Source organism: Mastigoproctus giganteus, chromosome 4 (assembly GCF_048544385.1).
Source record: "Mastigoproctus giganteus isolate SK-2022 chromosome 4, ASM4854438v1, whole genome shotgun sequence".
Lineage (NCBI taxonomy): Eukaryota > Metazoa > Arthropoda > Arachnida > Uropygi > Thelyphonidae > Mastigoproctus > Mastigoproctus giganteus.
The window spans coordinates 237,299,641-237,324,785 of NC_143578.1; the positions used below are offsets into that span (position 1 = coordinate 237,299,641).

Consider the following 25,145-nt stretch of genomic DNA (forward strand, 5'->3'; position numbering starts at 1 on the left):
AATAAGAATATCCAAAAAGACTAGTTTCTCTCTATCAAAAAGGAATGTATCTTCAATAATAGAGACTACATCATTCTGTCAACCTACTGTGTCAACCTACTACCCAACTGTGTTGATATCAAAGATACTGTCCAGGCCTATGAATTGATAAATAATAAGGTTTCAGGTAACTTGTAAGACAACTCACCAAGTTGCTTTAAATCCTAAGGCTACTTTAAAACCACTCAAACAGTGATTAGTTATCAGCGTACACAAAACATGTATGCTGATAACTAATGAAATCCACGTAAGAAAGACTAAGAAATTTCTCTACTTTTACATTTGTTAAACACAAGGCCCTTTTGCAGTAAAAGATATAAAAGTATTATAATACTATCCATGGTATCAAGACAACTGCCATGAAATACTCATCTAAGAAATGAAAACAACTATCTGCCTACACTTTTGTTTGTACACATACATGCATATCTACATGCACTTACACACACAAATGATTTTTGAACTGGTTTAAGCAAGAAATTTTTAAAGTAAATATTCCAATTATAAATACAATGATTTCATTTTTCAGGACTTAAGATATTACTGATCACAGAAAAAATATATTAATGAGAAGATTTCTAAATTAAAAATTTATTGTTTTCTACATCAGCATGTTCGGGAGGCAACTAGAGGGAGTAATACTCTTGATTTGATTATCAGTAGTGATTCTTCATGCATTAAGAATCTGCAGATAAATGAACCACTTGGTGGCAGTGATCACAGTGTGCTGAAGTGGGAGTTACTCAAAGAGGTAACTACCATTAGGGGTAAAGGGAAGGGGTATTGCTTTCGTAAAGGCGACTACAATGGACTGAGACAGTATTTAAATTCTATACAGTGGGATCAACTGATGATATTGCCAACAGCAAATTCAAAATGGGAAGCATTCAAAGAACTTATCGTGGAAGCTACTAGGCTTTACATACCAACTAAGAAATATTGTTCAAGGTTTAGGCCTAAATGGTTGTCAGATGAACTAATGAGGCATATGGCAGAGAAGAAAAATGCATGGGATACATACAAATTAACACGTGACACGGACGCCTATGATAGATACAAGTTGATCTGTAACCAAGTTACAAAGGAGGTTAGGCAGGCGAAGGCAGATTACGAGAGATCCTTGGCAAGGGATGCGAAGAAAAACAGCAAAGAGTTCTTTACTTATGTAAACTCTAGAAGGAAGGGGATGAATCAGATTGGTCCACTTGAGATCGATGGGTCAACTGTTGATGACCCTGCTCGGGTAGCTAACAAACTAAATGAATATTTTGCATCGACATTCACACATGAGGAGTTATTCAGCGAGGGGAATGCCAGAGGTGTATTCAACTCTAGCAGTAAGCTAGAGAATCTTGTAATAACTGAGAGCAAAGTGGAGGAGAAATTGTTGAAGATAAACACAAGAAAGGCACCTGGGGTGGATGGGATCTATCCAGTTATATTAAAGGAGGCAGCAAAGGAGGTAAGCAAACCCTTAGCCATAATTATGAGAGCTTCCTTGGACTCAGGGGAGGTACCCATTGACTGGAGATGTGCAAATGTGACCCCAATTCACAAAGGGGGATCAAAGGCTGACACAAGTAATTATAGACCTGTGAGTTTAACTTCTGTTCCCGGAAAATTAATGGAGGCACTGGTGAAAGAAGCACTGCAGGATCATCTAGACAAGACTTCAGTTATAGCTAGGACACAGCATGGTTTTGTTAAGGGGAAGTCTTGCCTGACCAATTTGATTGGATACTATGATGCAGTCACAAAAGAACTGGATGCAGGGAATAACTTTGATATTATATACTTGGATCTTAGAAAGGCTTTTGATACTGTTGCACATGGAAGACTGCTGCACAAATTGGAGCAGTGTGGCATTGGAGGCAAGTTGCTGCTATGGATAAAGGGGTGGTTGAGGGGGAGAAGACAGAGAGTGGTAATCAATGGACACTGCTCATCGTGGACTAATGTTATTAGTGGAGTCCCTCAGGGTTCAGTATTGGGGCCTTTATTGTTTTCTGTATTTATAAATGATATTGATGATGGTATATCAGGCTTAATGTCCAAGTTTGCAGACGATACGAAGGTTGGCAGGGTTGTCAAGGACACTACTGACACTATGCTGCTGCAACAGGATTTGGAAAGGTTGAGCAGATGGGCTTCGAGGTGGCAAATGAAGTTTAACATTGACAAATGTAAAGTACTACATATGGGAAACAGCAACCCCAGAGCAACGTATCAACTCTGTGGTACTACACTGACAGTGGTAGAGAATGAAAGGGACCTGGGGGTGGTGGTGCAGGCAGATATGAAGTTCTCTGAGCAGTGCAGACGAGCTGCAAGAGTAGCTCATGGTGTATTGTCAATGATATATAGGAATTTTTCTAGCAGGGATAAGGAGGTGATTATTCCCTTGTATAAGGCAATGGTCAGGCCACACCTAGAGTACTGTATACAGGCCTGGAGGCCTCATTTCAGGAAGGATGTAGAGCTGCTGGAACGAGTACAGAGAAGGGCAACTAGATTGGTGAATGGGACAAAGGGGTTCTCTTACGAAGAAAGGCTTAAGTTTTGCAAATTACAGTGTCTGGAAACTAGGCACCAGCGGGGTGATCTGATAGAGGTGTACAAAGCCTTGAATGGTTTGAGCATGCTCAATGCTGATGGGATTCTTCCTCTAGCTCAGAAAAATCACCTGAGAGGGCATAAATTCAAATTGAGGAAAGACAGATGTAGGATAGATGTGCGGAAATTTGCCTTTAGCCAGCGGGTGGTTGGTGGGTGGAACAGACTTCCATCCCTTGTCGTGGAAGTTGATAGCCTAAATAAGTTTAAGGCTCAGCTGGACAGGTATTTCGAACGAACAGAGGGGTGAAGTGGAAGTGGTTATTTTTATTTATTTATGTTACTTTTTTTTTTTTTTTTTTTTTTTGGCTGATGCTGCATAAGCTTGCTTTCTTGCATCAAATGCCTCTACTAATGCTAATGCTAATGCTAATGCTAGTTGTAATACAGGGGGTGTCCAATCTGCAGCCTGCAGGTTGTGTGTGTGGCCCAGTCCTTCACATTATGTGGCCTATGGAAATGCAGGCAGCCTTCAAACATTGTGTTGCGAAGATTAAAACTAGCATGTGACAAAATATAGTTTCATACTGACTTCAGAAAATATGTTTTTTAACAATATTTCATATTTTTTATTGTTTTCTCATGTTTTATGTATTTCCACACAATTTATCAATATTATTATAAGCATATAATAGGAATGCTATTTGTATTATGTAATAACTGGTAGATTTTCATATTTTATTATTAAATGTAAAAAAAAAAAATGTAAATGCAAACGTAGATAACAAAAATTAAATTCTATTTCGAAAAATGCATAATTAGAACTGGTCTTACCACTCGTGACCAGCGGTTTATTAGTTTTTGCCCCTATCCTAAAAAGGTTGGACAATCTATTCTATTATATGACATGAATTTATGCTGCATGACTGAGTATGATTAAAAGCAAAAATATGGCTAAAAGGAAAAAAAAAAAAAATTTAAAGATCACAGCTACATACCTATATATGTTTTTCTTGAAATCATTATAACTTGCATACATAACCAATGAACCATACCCAACTCCTAAGGAAAAAAACGACTGTTCACATGCTTTGTACCATACCTAAGGCAATTAAAGCACATGAAATTCAAATAAAATATGTATTAATGTATATTAACATAATAAATTTCTTTAATAACTGTAAGAGAATACAATTATAGTGATCCCATGAGCACAGGCTAAAGACACTGACACTTGGTAAGTTAACTGTTATACCAATATTAGAGATTTAAACAACTACAAAAGTTTCATACATTGTCTAAGAAACAAGTTAAATAAATTATTTAAATTATTAATTAAATTAATGATCAATTACTGTCTAACTCAAATAATGAGTAAAACAATCAATGGATTCAGTTCAAGATGATGCTACTTGCTGCAGTAAGGAAAACTGGCAGCTGAGGTCTCTATACCATTCCAGTTATTTGAAAATTGTTTTTTGTAGCTGATGTCTAACTTTTACATATCCAAGTCAATTAAGGTAATCTCTACAGTATTCATGGTTTTGTTGGGGAAGAATTTATGAAAGTTAGATTTATGAACCATACCCAACTCATGAGTAAATAAACTTAGGAATTGGTTCTGCTAAATAAACTATCTTGAATATCACGATAGTTTATTTCGCTATTAACTGAATCACTATACATTAAGGTAATGTTTTAAGAACCTTGCTGGAACCCATTCTCAGAACATACATAAGCTGTTGATTGCCTCCTGCTTGCCAAATGTCTCAATTCCGACTGCACATTTTCAGAGAATGTTCTCAGATTCTGAGTGCACATTCTCAGAGAACATGCAGTCAGGATGGAGGCTGGCAACAACCTATATATGGTCCTTAGTTGCCAATGCGCCATTAAAAATCAAATCAAATCAAACCTATATATGGTCAGCAAGGTTCCCAAAACGTTACCTTAATGTATAGTGATTTATTTAATAGCTAAATAAACTATCTTAATATCAATGTGGTATAAGAGCAGTCATTATAGAAATCTAGATTCAATGGAAAACCACCAAATAACATCCTTTTCCAACTATATTAAATTTATGGAAGACTTTAAGCCTTTTAAGACTTCAGTGGAGGTGAAGTTTACTTCTGAGCAACTCATTGGGATTCTCCACGTTAGCACTTCCCAGATGTTGCTGTAGTTCTGGATATGAATTGAGAGATTGATGAGGATCATCAACTTGAAGATTTTAATTCTGTATTATAATGAGGGTCTAATTGAGGTTTTTGAAGATGATTGACTTGGAATTTCATTTTGGAAGATAAGATCATCCACTGGTTCACTTCACAATCCCGTAACTGATAACCCACATTTTTTTGGGCAAATTGCTGGGCACTGAGAACCAGATCACTGATATATAGCAAAAAGAATAGATGTAAATATTGATGCAGCTTGTTATAGTGGCTTTATTATGGACTCCACAAAGGCCAAGTTTTAAGTACCAAAAAAATAAATAAATAAATAACAGCTTGATTTCCAAAAATGAGACAGAAGATGAACTTATTTGATGGCCAGCAGTCTTTCCAAAGAAAAAAAATGCTTTTATCACGTGTGAGCTTTGAGGATCCCGCATATAAACATTTATATAATAATTTATATAAATGTTTTCCAAGATCATTTCAATAATATGAACTATCTTTAAATCTTCCAGTAAGCTACTGTCTCTTTTTGGGGTTTCTAAGTAATTATAGATGCAGTTTATAATAGATAGCAGTACAGAAATGCTTTTAAAATCACAGAGAAGCTTGCAACTCAGCCTGATTCTCTGAATTCTCTGATTTCGACTTGCAAAAGCGAAAATTTTCTATAATTCAAATCCAGAAGTTGACTAAAGTGAGTGGTGATATATAAATAGATGTAGAGGATATTATGTAACAAAGTGTTTATGATATTTTTTTAAAATTATGATTTGGATCGATTTTTGACAATAATTTCACTAAAATTTTGAACAACCAAATAAAAATAAGAACAGATTAATATTTAAAAGTATTTATGTACAAATTTTAAATTTTTAGAAATTTTCAAAATCTCATGAACAGAACCAGCCACTAGTAGAAAAGTGAGAGCCAAAAAAAAAAAATAATAAAATAAATAATAATAATAATAATAATTAAGTAGAAAATTACATATTTAGATTTTTGGCAGTTTATGGATAGCCCAGCAAAGTAGCAGCAAAAGAGGTTTTCAAGCTCCTGGTTGAGGCTGACTATGTTCAGTTGGTCAGAAGTTTCTTGATGTTAGATATGCACAAAAAATGTCATCAGCATAGGATCAAAAAAGAAGACCTTTAGGAACAGAATGAAGATGGCGGGGAAAATTAATGCTGACAGGACTTCTGGGATTCTGCTCCTGGTTTGCCTGACTACTGTTGACATCATATGACATGAGATGGAGGATTCTGTTTGATAGAATACCTTGGGAAATTTAGAGAGCTATCCAGTGATTCTATAGTAGTTTCTGAATAACTGGGATAGAGGCTACACTGAGTCTCAAAAGGCAACAGTAAGACAGAGAAAAATGACCCATATGCACTGCTCCAAACTTTAACTAGACAGAATCTTCTTAATGAGTGTCCAAAGTCATAATAGTTGAATGACCTTTGAAAGCAGAGTGTATGGTTTGTGGTCTGTCATAGAGAATGTGTGCAGCAAACATGTTGTAGACATTTCTCAACAATGAACTTTTATCAACTCTCTCTCTCCCTTATATTCTTTGTTTCATCCATATTAAACCTGTTTGTCATTTAAATATCATAAAATAAATTTTCCTCTGACTGCTTAGTTTTTGGAACATTTATGTTTGTTTTTAAAAGAACACCTCATGTTCATCAAGATGAAGTAGCTCAATCTCAAATATGGTTTGCTATATTCAAAAGAAACAGAGCATGATAATAACTCAACTATACATCACTTGTTTATGATCAATAATTTCCTTATTGTGAAGCTTCATTCAAGTGAAAAAACCCCTGGTTCTTTCTTAAATATATTAAAAACGAATATCCTCTGCATTTAAAAATATTATTTTGCTTTCCAGCAAATGCAAAATAACATTTTTAAAGTAAATCAGTATCAAAAAAAGCATTTGATATCTAACCGGCTTATAACTGGAAACCAAAAAATAAAACTGTTGCCAATTCAAATCTTCAAATATTTACATAATTGAAAATGTTGTGATCCAATGATAAATGCTGGCATGATGCCAGACTATTCACTTTCCCTCCACCATCTGAGAATGACACAGCACAACAAATACTGAGGTGACACAAGAATTTAAGTTGCAGTTTTACTTCCGCATTACACAGCCAGTTTTGTATTTATAGTGAAATAGCCAGAGTATAAAGCTATAACACTGCTGAAAAAGTGTGAATTTCTTGAAAATCTGCATTTCTTGTATATTATTTAATGGATTTTTTTTAATACTTTAAACTCTGCACATTTAATGTTTCTGTTCAACCATAAATGTTATATGATAATTTTATTAATTTTACAAATGTTTGTTGTGTATAGTATATTTTAAAGAGTCTGAGAGGTTTATGAGTTTATCAAAAGTTCTGAGTTTAAAGGGCTTTAGTTATTTGACATAGTTCACTGTCTTTCATGAAATATTCATGAAAGACAGTGATTTAGAAAAGAAAAAAAAGAGCAGAATTATTACTTAGCTTTCAAGGCCTTTTTTTATTAAAGCAAAATAATAACAGTCTGCTTTTCTACAGAAAACAGAACTAGACAAACATTTGGAGTGAGTGGATGGGTGAAATGAGAAGGGGTTTTTTTTGACTGATGCTATATAACAGGGGTTCTCAACCAGGGAGGAATTTCAGGGTTTTTGGGGGGGGGGTTGGATTGGGACCACAGATTAACAGACTCAAACTGTTGGAATATTAACTTTTCTACAAACTACAATTCTACAGTTTGTACATAATCTACAGGACATCACACTTTATTGGATGTCACACATTAAATTAAAAATAAAGATAAATATTTCACTTTTTTATCTTTTTGGAATGCACCTTTTGAGTCAGACAATCTTGGAAATGGGGGGAAGGAAATGACATTCTGACATATGGTGAAAAGGGTGCATGGGGCAAAAAAGGTTGAGAACCACTGCTATATAAGCTTGCTTTCTTACATCATGTGCCTTTACTAATGCTAATGCTGTAGCATCATCATGCAAGAAAAGAAAATGTATTGTAGGCAAACTGATATAACTTTCAAAATCGTCTTACTTTGGACATACATAAAATTTTATAAAATAATATTGAATCTCTATTCTTAAGGTTTGTAAAATTCATGGAGCTGCTATGGCTGAAAATGAGAAAAGAAACTGCTATTTATTTGGCAGCCCTCTCATAAAGGATAGGCCACTTAAGTAAAACCATAGGGCCACAAGCTAATGCAGGCCATGAAAATAACTTGTTCATGATCCTCACTGGCTTTAAACAAAATGCACATTATAAAAGTCAGTAGCTGTCTGCCTTAAAACACACAAAACATCAAAATGATTTGAACCTTTTCAATTTTGGATAAAGATGATTTCTTTTCTTAAACTTCATAAGTCTGCATTTGAATGTAGGATATAATCCATATTTTTGATTCTTTCATTTAAATGGCTACCCTGTCTATAATTGTAATCTGCAAGGGCTATTTTGTACTGTATATTAAGACTCATTGTCATATTACTTGCAAAAAATAAATACCTTTATCTCCAAAAGTTTACTCCACTGTGGTGTAAAAAAATATACAATTCCATCTAATGACCCTTCTTCCAATAAAGCAACTATTAGCAGGGCAATAAGTACAGTATATGGAAATATTGCAGTAAAATAGGAAACCTGAAATCAAAATTTTATTCTTATGAATGTTTAAAAATATAATTTATTATAAAACATAGCATTAAAAGAACACACTGAAATGACACTATTCATAAGATTAGATACATTTTGGCTTTAATCATTCTTTAAATGAGCCACTTTCTTCACAGATGATATCCATCAAGAAATAAACTAATATAAATTTATAAATAGTCTGCAACTTAGTCCTGAAATCTTTTGCTTTAGTCATGTCTTTAAATGAGACAGCACCAATGGGAACAAGAAAATCATGTCTCTTTAAAATTAGATGTTTTTGAATAAAATTATGTCCTGAAAATTTTTGAAGAAAATTTGTCCATATTTAATTAAAGTCACATATGGACAAGAGAAGTATGGGGAGAAAGATGTCAAGACTACATTGCAGATATTTATTGTCGTGTATAGACTTTCAACTAAAATTCTGCATAACAAGTTTTAGTCAGCTTTTTTCTTCATGGTGTGAGCTAATTTTTTAATGAAAATATTGTCACTTTTCATTATCAATTATAATGCACAAAACCAATTCTGAAAAAAAAAACTTCTTTACAGAATGCTGCAGAAGCGAACTTCAATTATACTTAATAATAAACGTGTTTTCTAAATTTATAATTAATGCAAACTGGAAGATTCATGATTACTGGTAATGTAATTAATCCAAACTAAGTTTCATAATTAATAGGATCCACCATAAAATGTTTTGGCAGTGATAATTACACACCTTTCCTAAAGTTTCTACTCCCCGCATCACAATAATAAAAACTAGGGTCCATGATAGCAGTAGACAAAGCATCAATTTCCAATTAATCCATGTAATTTCACCAAGTCCTTTTGACTGATGTAAAACATGATTCCTAAAATAATAAGATTTCCATAGGTTAGCAAAACTTAATAATTCTTAGCCATCTCTATAAAGAAAAGAAATATCTTCCTCAAAAACAAGTGTATAGTTAAGTAACTATGGCCAAATAAAAAACATATGCCTTTTATACAATACTTTCTTCTTCGTGAAAAGAATTCTTAGTTATAAATGTAAATTTATGCCATTATATGTTTGTTAGGATTTTATAGATCTAATTTTAATACTAATTATTGAATGATAATTTTGCATTCAATAAAATGGGAATTTTTCAATCTCTGGTAGTTGTTTCATTGTTGCTTAACTTAGATAATACTATCTCAACAATGTTAGCAGAATCAATTCTTGTCAAGGGCAGTATTATCTAGATATAATGTCCAAGGGCATTGTTGCTGTGAAGGGTCTATTGTATATATACCATGTTTGTATACAATAAAGATTAAAGATTAAAGATTAAAAAGTAATTTCAGTCAAGCATGAGCAAAAAATGAAAAAAAAAAAAATAAATTAATAAATTAAGCCTCTCTGAGTTCCACAAAAGTCTACAGCTTTAATGTCTCAAGCTGAGAAATAAAGCTTACTATTTTCAGATTATGAATAAAAGGGCAGTATTATCTAGATATAATGTTTGATTATATCTAGATAATACTGCCCTTTTATTCATAATCTGTTGCAGAGTTTATGAATAAAAGTAGTCTTTCCTCCAATTTTTTTTGAGAGACTATGTTATACTTAACTGAATGAGGCCTTTCTTTAACCTATGATGACTCTAGCTTCTTTTAACAAGTAGCTGAAGCACTATCATAGTTATAAAGTTCTTATTTGATTGAATACAATTAAATAAGACCTTCAGAGTGCACTGCAGCATTTTTCAAGGGTACTAATCCAAAAGAGCGTAATAAGCAGGACTGCTCTTTCCTGGGGAAACTTTTCAGATTTCTTCAATATTTTAGTATATAGTATTGATTTTTTTTTTTGCAGAATTTATGAAGCAATGGTTACTATGTCAGTAGGAAACCTTCACACTTAATGCTACACTTGCTTTTTTTGGCACTTTCAATCTTTTTTGTGCATGCTATTAAAAAGAAGGAAAAGGTTTTAAAAATATTTTATTAAATATATATTTGGCACTTAGTCTTTTTTTATGCGCAGCATTAAAAATAAGGAAAAGTTTAAAAAATATTTTATTAAATTAAACTAAACTTATCTTGAGTATTATAAACATGATGAATGTAGTATTAACCCAGGGCTAATACTACATTCATCATGTAGTATTAACCCAGGGCTGAAATGGAAAATTTTATGAAACAAATGCTCATTAATAAAATACAGTATCTTATTTTTAGTAATTTATATGCACATGATATTACCATAGCATGTGATGAATCAACAGCATTCCAGGATGCTTCAGTCCATTCTGAGCCCTGATATTAGTTGTAATATTAATAATGCTATCATAGTAGTAGTAGTAGTAGTGGCATGTGATGCAAGAAAGCAAGTGTATGAGCTTATGCAGCATCAGCCAAAAAAAAAAAAAATCACACCATTGCCTCCAAATGCCTGTCCAGTTCCTCCTTAAATTTATTTACCCTATCAACTTCCACAATGACAGATGGAAGTTTGTTCCAGCATTTAACCACCTGCTGGCTAAAGGCAAATTTCCATACATCTATTCTGTCTTTTCTTAATTTGAATTTATGCTCCCTTACATTAGTAATCTGAACAAGTGGAAGGATCCCATCAGAATTCAGTGTGCTCAACCCATTCAAGGCCTTATACACCTCAATCAGATCACCGCGCAGGTACCTAGTCTCCAGCGACTGCAATTTGCAGAACTTAGGCCTCTCTTGGTAAGAGGATCCCTTCATTCCCCTCACCAATCTTGTTGCCCTTCTCTGTACACACTCAAGCAAATCTACATTTTTCTTAAAATGAGGCCTCCAGACCTGTACGCAGTACTCAAAGCTTGGCTTGACCATTGCCTTTTATACAGAGGGACAATCACCTCCATTCCCCTGCTAGCAAAATTCCTATATATCTTTGACAAAACCCCATGACCTGCCCTGGCAGCCTGTCTGCATTGTCAGAAAACTTCATATCTGACTGCACAATTACTCCCAGGTCTTTTTCATTTTCTACCACCTTAAGTGCAGTACCACACAGTTGGTACGTTTCTCTGGGGTTACTTCTACCCATTTGCAGTATTTTGCATTTGTCAAGGTTAAACTTCAGTTGCCACTTCTTAGCCCATCTGTCCAAATTTTCTAGATCCTGTTGCAGTAGCACACTGCCATTACTGTCATTAACAACCCTGCCAACCTTTGTATCATCTGCAAACTTCAACACTAAGCCTGATATACCTTCATCAATATCATTGATAAATATACAAAACAACAGTGGACCCAACACCGAACCCTGTGGGACTGCACTAATAACATTAGTCCACGAAGAGCAGCACCAAGGGAAGCATGCAAATATAATGATAAATGGCTGTATGCTGAATATTAAAAGCAGTCTTTCTATCTTCAAAGCGCTGTGTTAAGTTAATGGAATAAACCTGTACCATAAATGATTTCTATAAAATAAATAAACTGCATCATAAATGATTCCATTCCTAGAATTTAGTTATCATTCCTTTCTCAAAACTAAAAATCAAAAATGTTTAAATATAGTATTTATTTTAAAAAAGTAATACAATACATTACAATGAATCAGAAATTACTGCAGTAAATTTTATATATAAAATAATGCAAAAGTAGTGTTCCTCAAATAAATACAAGGATTGAAGTTAAATTACCTGGCACCACAACTCTCACAAATCTGTTATTGAAAACCTATGAAAACTACACTTAACCCTCTTCACTTCACTCACTTTTTCATTTGACCCTAAGTGAGATGAGAGCATATATTGAAATAAGCATGTGGATGGTGGCATCACATTACAACTAATTAACACTGCTTCTCTTCAAAGAAGCTGGTTTATTTTTATTATGTTAAAAGAGCAAATTGTAGCAATAATAACACAGCCTGAGAGACCTAATAGTGCCTATTATTAGCTGTATCATTTTTAATGATTTTTTTTAATACATTTGTAAGTGTGCAGAAGTCCTATAATTTAATTATCTATCAGCTCAAGTATGGTAAAAAAATTTTATAGTTCATTTTTTAATATACTATGATTTTATAAATTTGCTATAAATAGGAACTTCTAAAGTTACAGTATATAGCATATCAAAAACACTGTATAAACTATTTTTCTAAACAGAGAAAATTTTAAGATATCAGTTTTTAAAATATATGATAAAAACAAATAGAAAATACATACAGCCAGTATTGCTCAGCTAAAGATACATGCTCAACCAGTACACCATCCTATAATAAATTAAATATTGTTAAATCATCAATAATCTGTAGAAACATCTGAATTCAAAATAACTCATTTCTAAATTTTATTTAATTTTAGATATTTTAATTGAAAATTTTAAGAGAAAACTCACTACTAGATTTTATAGAAAATAAAAATCTATTTAAATTTCCACTATATAATAAAATTATTCATTGGAAATTTCATGTAGCCTTACATAAAAATCTATATGACTGATATATAGACACCACCACAGTGTCCAGTAAATGGACCTTCTTCACTAATCCAATGTTAGAGACAGTGTGCATTGAGCCAGGCTCTAACATTTCTGCCATAATGAATAAATGACTCCCTCTTGTTGTAACCACTATCTGCATAGTCAACAGACACATCTTAGTAAATGGGAATTGATTTACTGAGAAAGGATGCATAAGAATGTGCAGTTAAATGATATGATAAAATGTGTAGATAAAGCAGTTTGTTTCACAAAACACCTGCCCACATGATGGCAATAAACTCGTGGAAAAATATTTACCTAATAGTCTAACAGTATCGGTCAGGTAAAATGACGCAAGAAAGCAGACTTTTTTCTGCTTTAGAAAAAAATAAAATAAAACAATATTCATACTATTCCCATTCTCACAAGGTAACCATCAAATTCTGCTTTGAATTTAGCCAGGTTCAGTGGGAGGCAACTTTTTTTCCAGTGTTCAACAACCTGCTGCCCATAGATGAACTTCACAAGAGCCAATCATCTGTTATTCCTTGAGATGTGTCCCCTGGTTCTTGCCCCACCTAAGAGAGGGAACAGATTTTCCTCATTCACATTTCACTTGACACCTAACTTATACCTTCCCTTAGAGGTCTAGTTGTCAAACTTTGTAGTCCACACCACTTAAACTGTTCTTCATACCAATGTACATCAATCTGCACTCATCGCTAATCTAGTCACCCTTCTCTAAATCCTCTTCAGAAGTTTCTGAAGAAGATTCAGAGAAGGAAGGCCAAATAAGAGGATGGTTAAGACTGACAACTTGGGAAAATTCAAAGATAAGCTCAATGAGTAGGTATCTGCATGAGGAGGGAATCACACAGGTACCTTATTTCATTTTATTTTCATTTTTTATTTATTCATTCTTTTTTCTTGGCCGGTGCAGAAAAACTTGGGGCTTCCTTGCACCATATAGCTAAAACTAAATGCTGGCTTCTGATAAAGACCCTACTGAATCTGATTAAAATCTCATTTCTTATAAATACTGTGAATTAACTTTTACCCATTAACATGGCTTTAAAAAGCATTCATAAAATATACTATAAGCACATTTTTTAAAAATAAAAATGTTTGCATTCCTTTAAAAAAGTAATAAAAATGACAAGAGTTAATAAGTCACAGGACAATAACTTAACTCATGGTAGAGCTGAGTGGCCTAAGCAATTAAGAGATTGACTACAATGTAAATTATAAATGTCAAGCTCAGCACTTAAAATGTTTTAATTACAAAAAAAATAAAAACAATGCATCACATACCTACCTCCTGAAATATACTACCATTTACACAAGAAGCATTTTGAACCCACTCACTATCACAGCTAGTCCAGGGTAAAGTACTTTGCATTGATGAAAACAAATATAGTAATGTCAATGCCATAAGATAATTGTAGAAGACTAGAAGATAACACGTTGAAAGTATCTGTGCATAACCAAGTCCTAATAAACAAAAAAAAGAAGAGAAAATACCCAATTTAAACAGAGATCTATGTTTGCTCCATGAAGAAATCACACAGAATTTTTATCTGCTAATCTTTATATAACCAAAATAACATTACAGGCATACCTCGGTTAACGTTACCTCTGATAACGAAGCTTCGATATAACGAAGTCGGCAATTTCAAGCCCCATTTAACATTAAAAAAATATTCCAGTTTAATCACCTGAAATCTAAACAAACTGAAGAAATTACGGAAACCTTTGAGGCTTCTCGTGGTTGGTTCGAGAAATTTAAAAAACGGGCCAGGATTCATAGTGTAAAATTAACAGAAGCTGCAAATAAGTTTCCAGAAAAACTAAAGGAAATAATTGAACGTGAAAATTTTCCAAATTTGGTGTTCAATGTTGACGAAAGCGGTTTGTTCTGGAAACGGCTACCAACAAAAAGCTTCATTTCTATTGAAGAAAAATCAGCTGCTGGGTTCAAAGCAGCCAAAGACCGTTTAACGTTACTCTTTGGATCAAATGCCTCTGGCGATTATAAATTAAAATTGTTATTAGGTTACCATTCAGAAAATCCGAGGGCGTTAAAAGGTAACATAAAAATGAATTTACCTGTAATATGGAAAGCAAATAGAAAAGCGTGGGTTACCAAGGAGTTATTTACTGATTGGTTTGTTAACCACTTTTGTCCTGAAGTAAAACGGTATTGTCAAAAAAAAAAAAAAACAACTTTGAAAAAAAGCTCTTTTGTTGTTGGACAATGCTCCGGGACATCCTACTGATCTTAACACGTTGGACACATGCATTCCTGTCAAAGTTGTGTTTCTTCCAGCAAACACAACTTCCCTGATTCAACCATTGGATCAGGGAGTAATAGCATCATTTAAAGCTTATTATCTGCGTCGAACATTAAGCAGTTTAACTGAACTAGAGGATAAAGAGGAAATGACAGTTAAAACTTTTTGAAAAACTACACCATTAAAAACGCAATTGAAAACATTGATAGTTCTTGGAAAGAAGTCACTAAGAAATGCTTAAATGGAGTTTGGCGCAAAATATGGCCAGAAGTTGTACTATAAGAAGAAAATAACATCCAAGAAATTAGAAATGAAGTTATCCAGATCGCTCAATCAATAGGTTTCGAAAATGTCGATGAAGAGGATGTTAGAAATTTATTGAATGCAGAAAATGATCGTTTTTCAGTGGAAGATTTAGAAAACCTTGTTAGCAACGAAGACAAAGATAATGAAGATGAAGTTAAAGAAGTTTCTGCCGAAAAAGTGTTAACAACCAAAGATTTAAAAAGGTGCTTAAATGATATTGAAAACGTTTTAAATTTTTTTAGTGAAAATGATCCTGATTTAGGAAGAAGTGTTATTGTTAAGCGATCAGTGTTAAATGCAATAACTCTGTATAGGCAATTGTTAAATGAAAGAGAAAAAGAGCATAAACAATCAACTTTAGACTCATATTTTAAAATGTGATTTCACTTTGTATCTAAGTTGACTGTTTATTTAATAAAACTTTTCTTTGTTCGAAAAAAAAGCTTTTCATTTTCTTTACGTAGGAACGTATCCCTATTTTGGCCATAGTATTTTTACCTCTGAAAACGAAGTTTCGCTTAACGAAGTAATTTCGTGGAACGTATCCTATTCGTTATTCGAGGTATGCCTGTATATATATACAGGGTGTCTCAAAAATATTGGTACAAACATACAGGGGTGGTAGGTAACATCTAAAGGAATGTGAATTGCATAGGAACCCATAACCGGAAACGTCACCGTAAGTCGGTAGACGGCGCGGTAGTCGCCGCGCATGCATCGATATATACGAACTGAGAGCTGGCAGACATGAACCCAGCGTATGGATTAGCAGAGGGCAATGGACGAGCCGCTCAACGAATTTATGGAAAATGCTTCCCAGACAGACATGTACTGGACCACCGTTTGTTTGCACGTGTGCATCAAAATTTGTGCGATTATGGGTCATTTAGAGGTAACAGGAGTAGTGCGGGCAGACCACATTCGACGCAAATTCCCGCCATGGAAAAAGGGGGTTGAATGCCGTCCAGAATAATCCTACTACCAGCACACATGCCGTTGCCTTTGCCTTAGGAGTGTCTCATTGCAGTGTACAGCATGTCTGGCACAATGATTCCTTACGTCTCTTTCATCTCCAAAGGGTTCAGTTACTGCTCCCCCAAGGTTATCTTGCATGTGTGGGTTTTGCACAGTGGTTTCTCCAAGAAAGTGTTCAAAACTTGAATTTTTCCAGCTTATGTTTTGTTCACGGATGAGGCTTATTTCACTCGGGAAGGCTTATTCAATCAGCACAATGCTCATGTGTGGGCTCACGACAATCCACATGGTGTGTGCCCCCATGCGGCACAACATCGCTTCGCAATAAATTTGTGGGCAGGTATGGTCGGTGACTGTTTAGTCGGCCCATACCTGTTACCATCCCACATGAACTCCACTAAATATCGGATCTTTCTTGAACAAGTTCTACCAGGGTTACCTGACGATGTTCCAGCAAATGTGAGATGCAACAATTGGTTTCAACATGACGGGGTGCTTACCCATTATGGAAAGTGTGTTCGTGACCATTTGAACAGGCGTTTTGGGCATCGATGGATTGGCCGTTGTGGACCCGTTGCCTGGCCCCCACGCTCACCTGATTTATCGAGCCTTGATTTCTTTCTGTGGGGGGGGCCCTCAAATCTATCAGGTATGAATCGCCTGTGGAGACAGAAATGGATTTCATGGCGAGACTCATCTGCGTTGCTGCTACTGTCAAAGAAACTCCAGGTGTGTTCGACCGTGTCCGCCAATCCATGCTGTGTCGGTGTCATACATGCATCGCGTCCCATGGTGGAACCTTCGAGCATCTGTTGTAACATTTCATAACATCATGAAATGCATCCATCTCGTACTCCATTGTTAATATTATGTCAAAAATAAATGTTTGCCACTAATTACTGTCTTGTGTCATTTCTACTTCTTGTGCCTCTGCTACTATTTTCCCGTGACGTTTCTGGTGATGGGTTCCTATGCGATTCACATTCCTTTAGATGTTACCTACCTCCCCTAAACATTTGTACTAATATTTTTGAGCCACCCTGTATACAATATTATTAAAGTCCTCAACATTCCTACATTCTTAGTAGGGCTTCAAAATATTTTATTCCATAAAATGCCATTTAAAATATACTTGTAATGATATAAAACATTTAATAATCGATAAAAATTGTTATAATCATCCGACGTAATGCATTATTACCTTTGAATCCTGGGACACACTTCCAAATTTTTGTTGGCCCGAGACCACTAAACTGGCCCAAAATAAATTCCATATAATACAAGGGACGTCCAATAATTATCAGGAGTATCAAATACGGAATTAAGAAGGCTCCTAGAAATAATAATAAATTGTTAAGAACGGCATTTTTTTGTAATATTCTAACAGTATAGATATGTCATTATTTTTACTACAATCTTCCCCCCCCCCCTAACCATCTCTGTTTTTCTTTCTCTCTCTCTCTCTCTCTCTCTCTCTCTCTCTCTCTCTCTCTAGCTAACTAAAGCAATGTCATTTGTTCCTTCAGATAATCACATTATCAGTCAACAAACCTTTTCTTTAGTAAAGAATTAATAAAACTGCCCTGAAATAAAGTTTTAAAATTAGTCCAATAAAGTCATTATTCTACAGGCAGTGTTTTTTTTTTTTTTTTTTTTTTTATTTGGTAGTTGTTGGCGCATCGGCTTCTGAGGCCATATTGCACCTCCCAAGGTTTTTGCAGTACTTTGATCCAAGCCCGAGGCGGGAATCGAACCCGCGACCTTTGGGTTGCCGGGCAGGTACTTTACCCACTCGGCTAACCCGGTCGGCACAGGCAGTGTAAACAGTTCAGGATGTTTGAATAACAATTTTACTTAAGATAATTGTAGAAGACTAGAAGATAACATGTTGAAAGTATCTGTGCATAACCAAGTCCTAATAAGCAAAAAAAAGAAGAGAAAATACCCAATTTAAATACTCAATTTGTTACTAACTAAAATGTTTTATTTATGATGGTGTAAAAATTTTAAATAACTTTATAGCTACTTTCATTTTGATTTGATATTATTTAGTATCAATAGTAGTATTAGCAACTGATACAAGAAAGCAAGCATAAACAGCATCACAAAAAAAAAAAAAAATTACCTATTTCACCTATCCATGCCCTCTACTAACACAAGTAAGTATTTTTCATCAGGGAACAAAAAAAAAAAAAAAAAAAAGACTAGTTTGATATTTGGATGCTAATTACAAATCTGCTTCCTGTTTTTCTCTAGAGCATCCATGAGACTGATTATACCATTCATATATTTATTCAGCCAAACTATATGAATATACAGTCGATTCCGGTTATTTGGGACACATCGGGACTAGTGCATTTTGGCTCGATTAAGCGGCTGCCCCAATTATCCGAAGTTTCATGTAAATAGTTAAAAATACAATGTACCTCCTCCCCCTTTACAACTGGTTCACTGTACAATCAAATCACATTACAATGGAGTCACCATAGTAAAGTACCATTCACTATACGATGTGCAGTAAGCGCCGGTCATTGTGATCACGTTTGTGAATTGAATTTTAATTCTATTAAACCACGATTCTAATTAGCGAAAATAGGAGGAATATTATCCACAGGCTATAAAAGCAAAGATATATTAAGCACAAATTTACCCTTTATTACCTTACCAATTAACAAAATTAAATGATACGTGAAAATTGGAAGAATATACGTGATAATCGGAATAATTAATTCATACTGTAATATGTACATACTAACTAAACTAGTTGACATTTCTGTTCAATGTCATTTGTGGGTGGGGGTTAATATTTAAAACAGTAAAAAGATAAGCAATCAATAACAAAAAACACGGCACACACAAATTGCAAGTAACACGATACGCGCAAGTGAGAACGGAGTAACAAATAATGAAGCTTTAAAAATAGGAATGAAGAAAAGCTTCTGAAAATTATTTTTTTTTATATGATTGAAGATTCCATAGAAGTGTAAACACATTGTACCATAATAACCCACAGAATTCCAGCTGTCGGTATTATCGCAAATTCAATAGGATCGAGTTTACCACCCGTTTATGATAGATTTCACTAACAGAAAAGCCCAATAAACAGGTGACTGCTAATTGTTTTTATTGTTTTATGGTTGTGACCGCCAGAATTTCAACTTAACTGCGTGGTACGGTCACAGATAATCATAGGGTATTCTCCAGTGCTGCGGTCTCCTGCCCCGATTAAACGGCACTTTGTCCCAATTAAGCGAAGTAAACCCTGGCTATTTTTCTCGATTGGGTTCTGTTTTTTAGGATTTGCCCCAAATAAATGGTTGCCCCGATTAACTGGTGGCCCAAATAACCGGAATCCACTGTAGTTATCATTATTTATTAATTATTATTTTTATACTTTCATATTTATGTTATTATTTGAATATATCTATAATCCTCATAATTTTATTACTTATTTGATTGTAAATTGTTTCAGGCAAGAATCTATGAATTACTGAAACAGATTTTTCATGTTTTGAAAGTGTAAAAATCACTCCAACAAATTCTGCTGCATGTGTGCAGCTCTTTGCTAACTAAATCACAATGGCATACAATGGATTGTATGCCATTGTGATTTAGTTAGAACAGATATTCAAAATACTTTGATAGATAAATATTTAGTTAGGACAGATATTCAATATTACTTTGGCTATCCTCTAGGCAAACAGAATAAGGTGTGGGTACCACGTGTTATTTGTATCACTTTCAAATGGATTATATGACTGGCTGAACAAAAGGAAAAAGTCAATGCCATTTGACATACCCATGAGACGTAGGAAGCCAAAATATCATAATAGTGATTGTTATTTTGTAACGTGAATATAACTGGATTCTCAGTGAAGAAATAAGCACAAAATTTTTTATCTGAACCTGAATTTAATGAGAACAATCCATCACAATGACAATATGCCAAATTCCAGTACCTCTACATCATGGATGGGATTCTTTAAAAGAAAAAATGGAATACAATGAAGGCACAATTGGCTGAGACCTGAAAACTTCAGCCAATCTTGGATCCACATCAGAGGAAGAGATGTTCACTCATGATGAGCTAAATGATCTCATTAGAATGACCTCATCAAAGATAGAGCCAAACTTCTAAAGCAGAAACAGTTGGTTAAGAAGAATATTAAAGTGTCTATTGAAAAAAGTAAACTTAGACAACATTTTTTATAATAAATGATCTGCTCTGCTACTACCATGGAGTTTTTAGGAAATTGTCAAAAGTTCACGTTACATCTAAATGGCACCTCTTAATTGACTCCTCACAGCAAAGTTTGAAAGTGTTCTCTTGCATAACGGAAACTTAAAGCCATCAATCCCCATTGCCCAACCCCCACCCTAAAGGGGACATATAACATGAAGACACTACTCAAAGCAATTTAATATAGCACTCATCAACAGAATATTTGTGATGACCTCAAAGTCACTGATATGTTAATGAACATGCAAAGAGGTTAACAAAATATTTGTTTCCTATGCCTATGGGGCCACCATACTATCACAGACTATTATATCAGACATGACTGGCCTCAAAGAAGCTCATATGAGCCAGGAATGAGTAGTGAGCAGTATGTTCCATTAGCAGATACAATGATTTTTTTCCCACCTATTCACGTTAAACCAGGCATAATGAAGGGTTTGTGAAAGCAGATGGAGTTCAGAAACGCTCAGCATATATAAAGACATGAGATGTCACATGTCACTGAAACTACATTTCTTGCATTTGCATTTAGACTTCTTTCCCGAAAACCTTAGCATGGTGAGTGACAAGCAGGGGAACAATTCTGACAACACATTAAGTCAATGAAAAATCACTGAGGTTTCTGGAATTAATGTATGTTGGCAGGCTACTACTGTATGTTGTATTCTGAAATTTCAGACAAAAAGTGTACCCAAGGAAATTTGTTCGCACAACATTTTTAAATTGTACATATATTTTTTAATTATATAAAGTGTATTGGGTTTAAACTTTAAAAGTGGTACTTCAAATAAGCTTTTGGGGTTGGGAATGTTCATGTTCATAATGACTGCAATGATACTACACCAACCGTTATAATTTTTTATTGAAATAAAATAAAATAATTCAAATTGTTAATAATAATAATAAGATAAAATAGGTAAAATTAATGGTATAATTAAGCCGGATAAAACTGATAAATTAAGATACACTGTCTGTACAATAAAAATAAAATACAGTGGATTCCGGTTATTTGGGCCACCGGTTAATCAGGGCAGCCGTTTATTTGGGGCAAACCTTAAAAAACAGAACCCAGTCGAGAAAATAGCCAGGTTTCACTTCGCTTAATCGGGACAACATGCCGCTTAATTGGGGCAAGAAACCGCAGCACTGGAGAATACCTACGATTATCTGTGACTGTACCACGTAGTTAAGTTGAAATTCTGGCGGTCACAACCATAAAACAATAAAAACAATTAGCAGTCACCTGTTTATTGGGCGTTTCTGTTAGTGAAATCTATCATAAACGGGTGGTAAACTCGATCTTATTGAATTGGCGATAATACCGACAGCTGGAATTCTGTTGGTTATTAAGGTGAAATGTGTTTACACTTCCATGGAATCTTCAATCATATAAAAAAATTAATTTTCAGAATTTTCTCTAAATTCCTATTTTTAAAACTTCGTAACTTGTTACTCCATTCTCACTTGCACGTATTGTGTTACTTGCAATTTGTGTGTGCCGTGTTCTTTGTTATTGATTGCTTATCTTTTTACTGTTTTAAATTTTAATCCCCACCCCACAAATGTCAGTGAACAGAAATGTCAACTAGTTAGTATGTACATATTCCAATACGTATTAATTATTCCAATTATCACGTATATTCTTCCGATTTTCACATATCATTTAATTTTTTAATTGATAAGGTAATAAAGGGTAAATTTGTGCTTAATATATCTTTGCTTTTATAGCCTGTGGATAATATTCCTCCTATTTTCGTTTACTACATATTGTATAGTGAACGGTACTTTACTATGGAGAGTCCATCGTAACGTGATTTGATTGTACAGTGAACCAATTGTAAAGCAGGGTCCATTGTATTTTTAACTATTTATGTGAAACTTCGGATAATTGGGGCAGCCGCTTAATCGGGCCAAAATGCACTAGTCCCGATGTGTCCCAAATAACCGGAATTGACTGTATATGCAATGAAATAAAACAATGCAGATCATGGGATAAAAGCGATAAAACATCACGATGTTTTATCGCTTTCCTATCTGATAATAATCAATCTACATTGTTTTATTTCATTGCGTATATTTTATTTTTATTGTACTGACAGTGTATCTTATTTTATCAGTCTTAATTATACTATTCATTTTACCTATTTTATCTTATTATTATTATTATTATTATTATTATTAACAATTTAATTTATTTTATTTTATTTCAATAAAAGTTTATAACAGTTGGTGTAGTATCGTTGCAGTCATTATGAACATGTAAAAGTGGTAAAAATGTAATGTCACCAGTCCCATGTGTTTTGTAATGAAATCACCTTAATTTTGTACTGATCTTATCAGCAATTGTGTTATGAAAATTGCATATGCTAGAAAAAAATCAAACAGATGCATGAAATCAGAACACAAAACTGGTTTAGAAAAGTATGTTCATATCTTTCATTAAAAAAAAAAAAAAAAGTTTCATTTTGTTAACCAGTGTAATTTGTCTTGATCCTTACATTTTATTGAACTGTCCACTTTCACAGCAATAGGTGGAATTTGTTCCAACAAATTTTCAAACATCTATCATGCAAGAATTGTTTTTCAATTTAAATTTATGTCCCCTTATGTGCATGTGTCATCTGAACAAGAGAAGAATGCCAGCAGCATTTTATTTACTCAATCCATTTAAAGCCTTAAATACTTTGATCAGGTTTGCCAGAAGGTGCCTAGTTTCCAGACACTACAATTTGCAGAACTCAAGTCTTTTCTTGGTAAGCGTACCCTCTTCTGCCTCTGACTAATCTTACTGCTCTTCTCTTCATCTGCAGGTGAAGAGAAGAGCAATAAGATTAGGAAGGACATAAATCTGTGGAACAGATATACATCCTTCCTAAAATGAGGTGTCCAAACCTGTATGCAATAATGAAGATACAGCCTAACCATTATACGATGGGATAACTGCCTCTTTCTCACTGCTGGAAAAATTACTATATATCATTGAAAGAACTGCATGAGCTATCCTAGCAACCTGTCTGCACTGTCTTTTTCACTGTTTTTTTTTTTTTTTTTTTTCATTCTTTAGCATTAGCATTAGTAGAGGCATATGATGCAAGAAAGCAAGCTTATGCAGCATCAGCCAGAAAAAAAAAAACTTCCACTTCACCCCTCCGTTCGTTCAAAATACCTGTCCAGCTGAGCCTTAAATTTATTTAGGCTATCAACTTCCACAACAAGGGATGGAAGTCTGTTCCACCAACCAACTACCCGCTGGTTAAAGGCAAATTTCCGCACATCTATCATACATCTGTCTTTCCTCAATTTGAATTTATGCCCTCTCAGGTGATTATTCTGAGCAAGAGGAAGAATCCCATCAGCACTGAGCATGCTCAAACCATTCAAGGCTTTATACACTACCTTAAGTGTGGTACCTGCTAAGTGGTGTGATATTCTGGGATTACTGCTACCCATATGTAGTACCTTGCATTTATCAATGCTAAATCCTAATTGCATCATCCCAGCCCATCAATCAGGGTTTCTGGCACACCCTGATTCATGTAATCTCTGCCCTGCCATCCTGAGTATCATCTGCAACCTTGGACATTAAGTTAGATATGTCTTCATCAATATTATTAATAAATATTGGAAACAATAAATGATCCAGCACTAAATCCTAAGAGACTACAATAATAACATTAGTTCAAGAGCAATGCCCATTAACAACTACTCTCTGTTGTCTTCTGCCACTCAACCAACCCTTTATTCGTAACATTAACTTGCTCCTAAGCCAACCTGCTCTAATTCATACAGCAGTCTTTCAAGTGGAACAGCATCAATCTAATAGAAGTCTGTTACAGTCTTTATTTAAATAAAGACTGTAAACAACAATCATAGTAATGTATCTTAATACATTATTATGATAATAATTTACATTATCATAATAATTTTAAAAACATGTTTTTAAAACAAGAGTCAAATTACTCACCACCTCCATTATTATATGCTATGTTAGGAAAACGCCAAACATTGCCCAATCCAACTGACATTGAAATGCATGAAAGAAGAAATTCAATTCCTTTCCCCCACTGACCACGTTCAGCCTTTTCATTCTGTGAAAAGATTAAAAGTAAGATGCCATTATAATTTTTTACAATAATTATTTAATTATACACAGTAACTTTTGCATGAAAGTTCTGCTTACAGTACTGCATTTTCTTATTAAAGTAATTAAACACTTAGTAAATAAATTCAAAAATGAAGCACTGGATAACTGGTACTAGAGTAGTAAATATTATAAAACTACCTTCTCTGCAAAACAACTATTTCATTTATCAGTAAGGCTATATATTATTTGTAAATTACTGTCTACCTAAATTTCTTTTTTATGTATTAGTTGCATGCTGGCCTTCAAGTGCAACTCTCATGTTTTTAA

General features: G+C 34.2%; 1 protein-coding gene across 1 annotated transcript in view; it reads right to left on the minus strand.

Moving 5' to 3' along the window:
* The window catches only part of LOC150087520 (uncharacterized), a 217,197-nt gene that overhangs the window by 176,573 nt on the left and 15,479 nt on the right, over window positions 1–25,145 (minus strand). Inside the window, exons 3-9 of the mRNA XM_090372513.1 lie at window positions 24,699–24,822; window positions 17,696–17,827; window positions 14,238–14,413; window positions 12,667–12,713; window positions 9,204–9,336; window positions 8,333–8,467; window positions 3,591–3,694 (exon numbers count right to left, since the gene is read on the minus strand). Coding sequence (XP_090228639.1) covers window positions 3,591–3,694; window positions 8,333–8,467; window positions 9,204–9,336; window positions 12,667–12,713; window positions 14,238–14,413; window positions 17,696–17,827; window positions 24,699–24,822 — 851 coding nt within the window. The remainder of the gene's footprint in view (window positions 1–3,590; window positions 3,695–8,332; window positions 8,468–9,203; window positions 9,337–12,666; window positions 12,714–14,237; window positions 14,414–17,695; window positions 17,828–24,698; window positions 24,823–25,145) is intronic.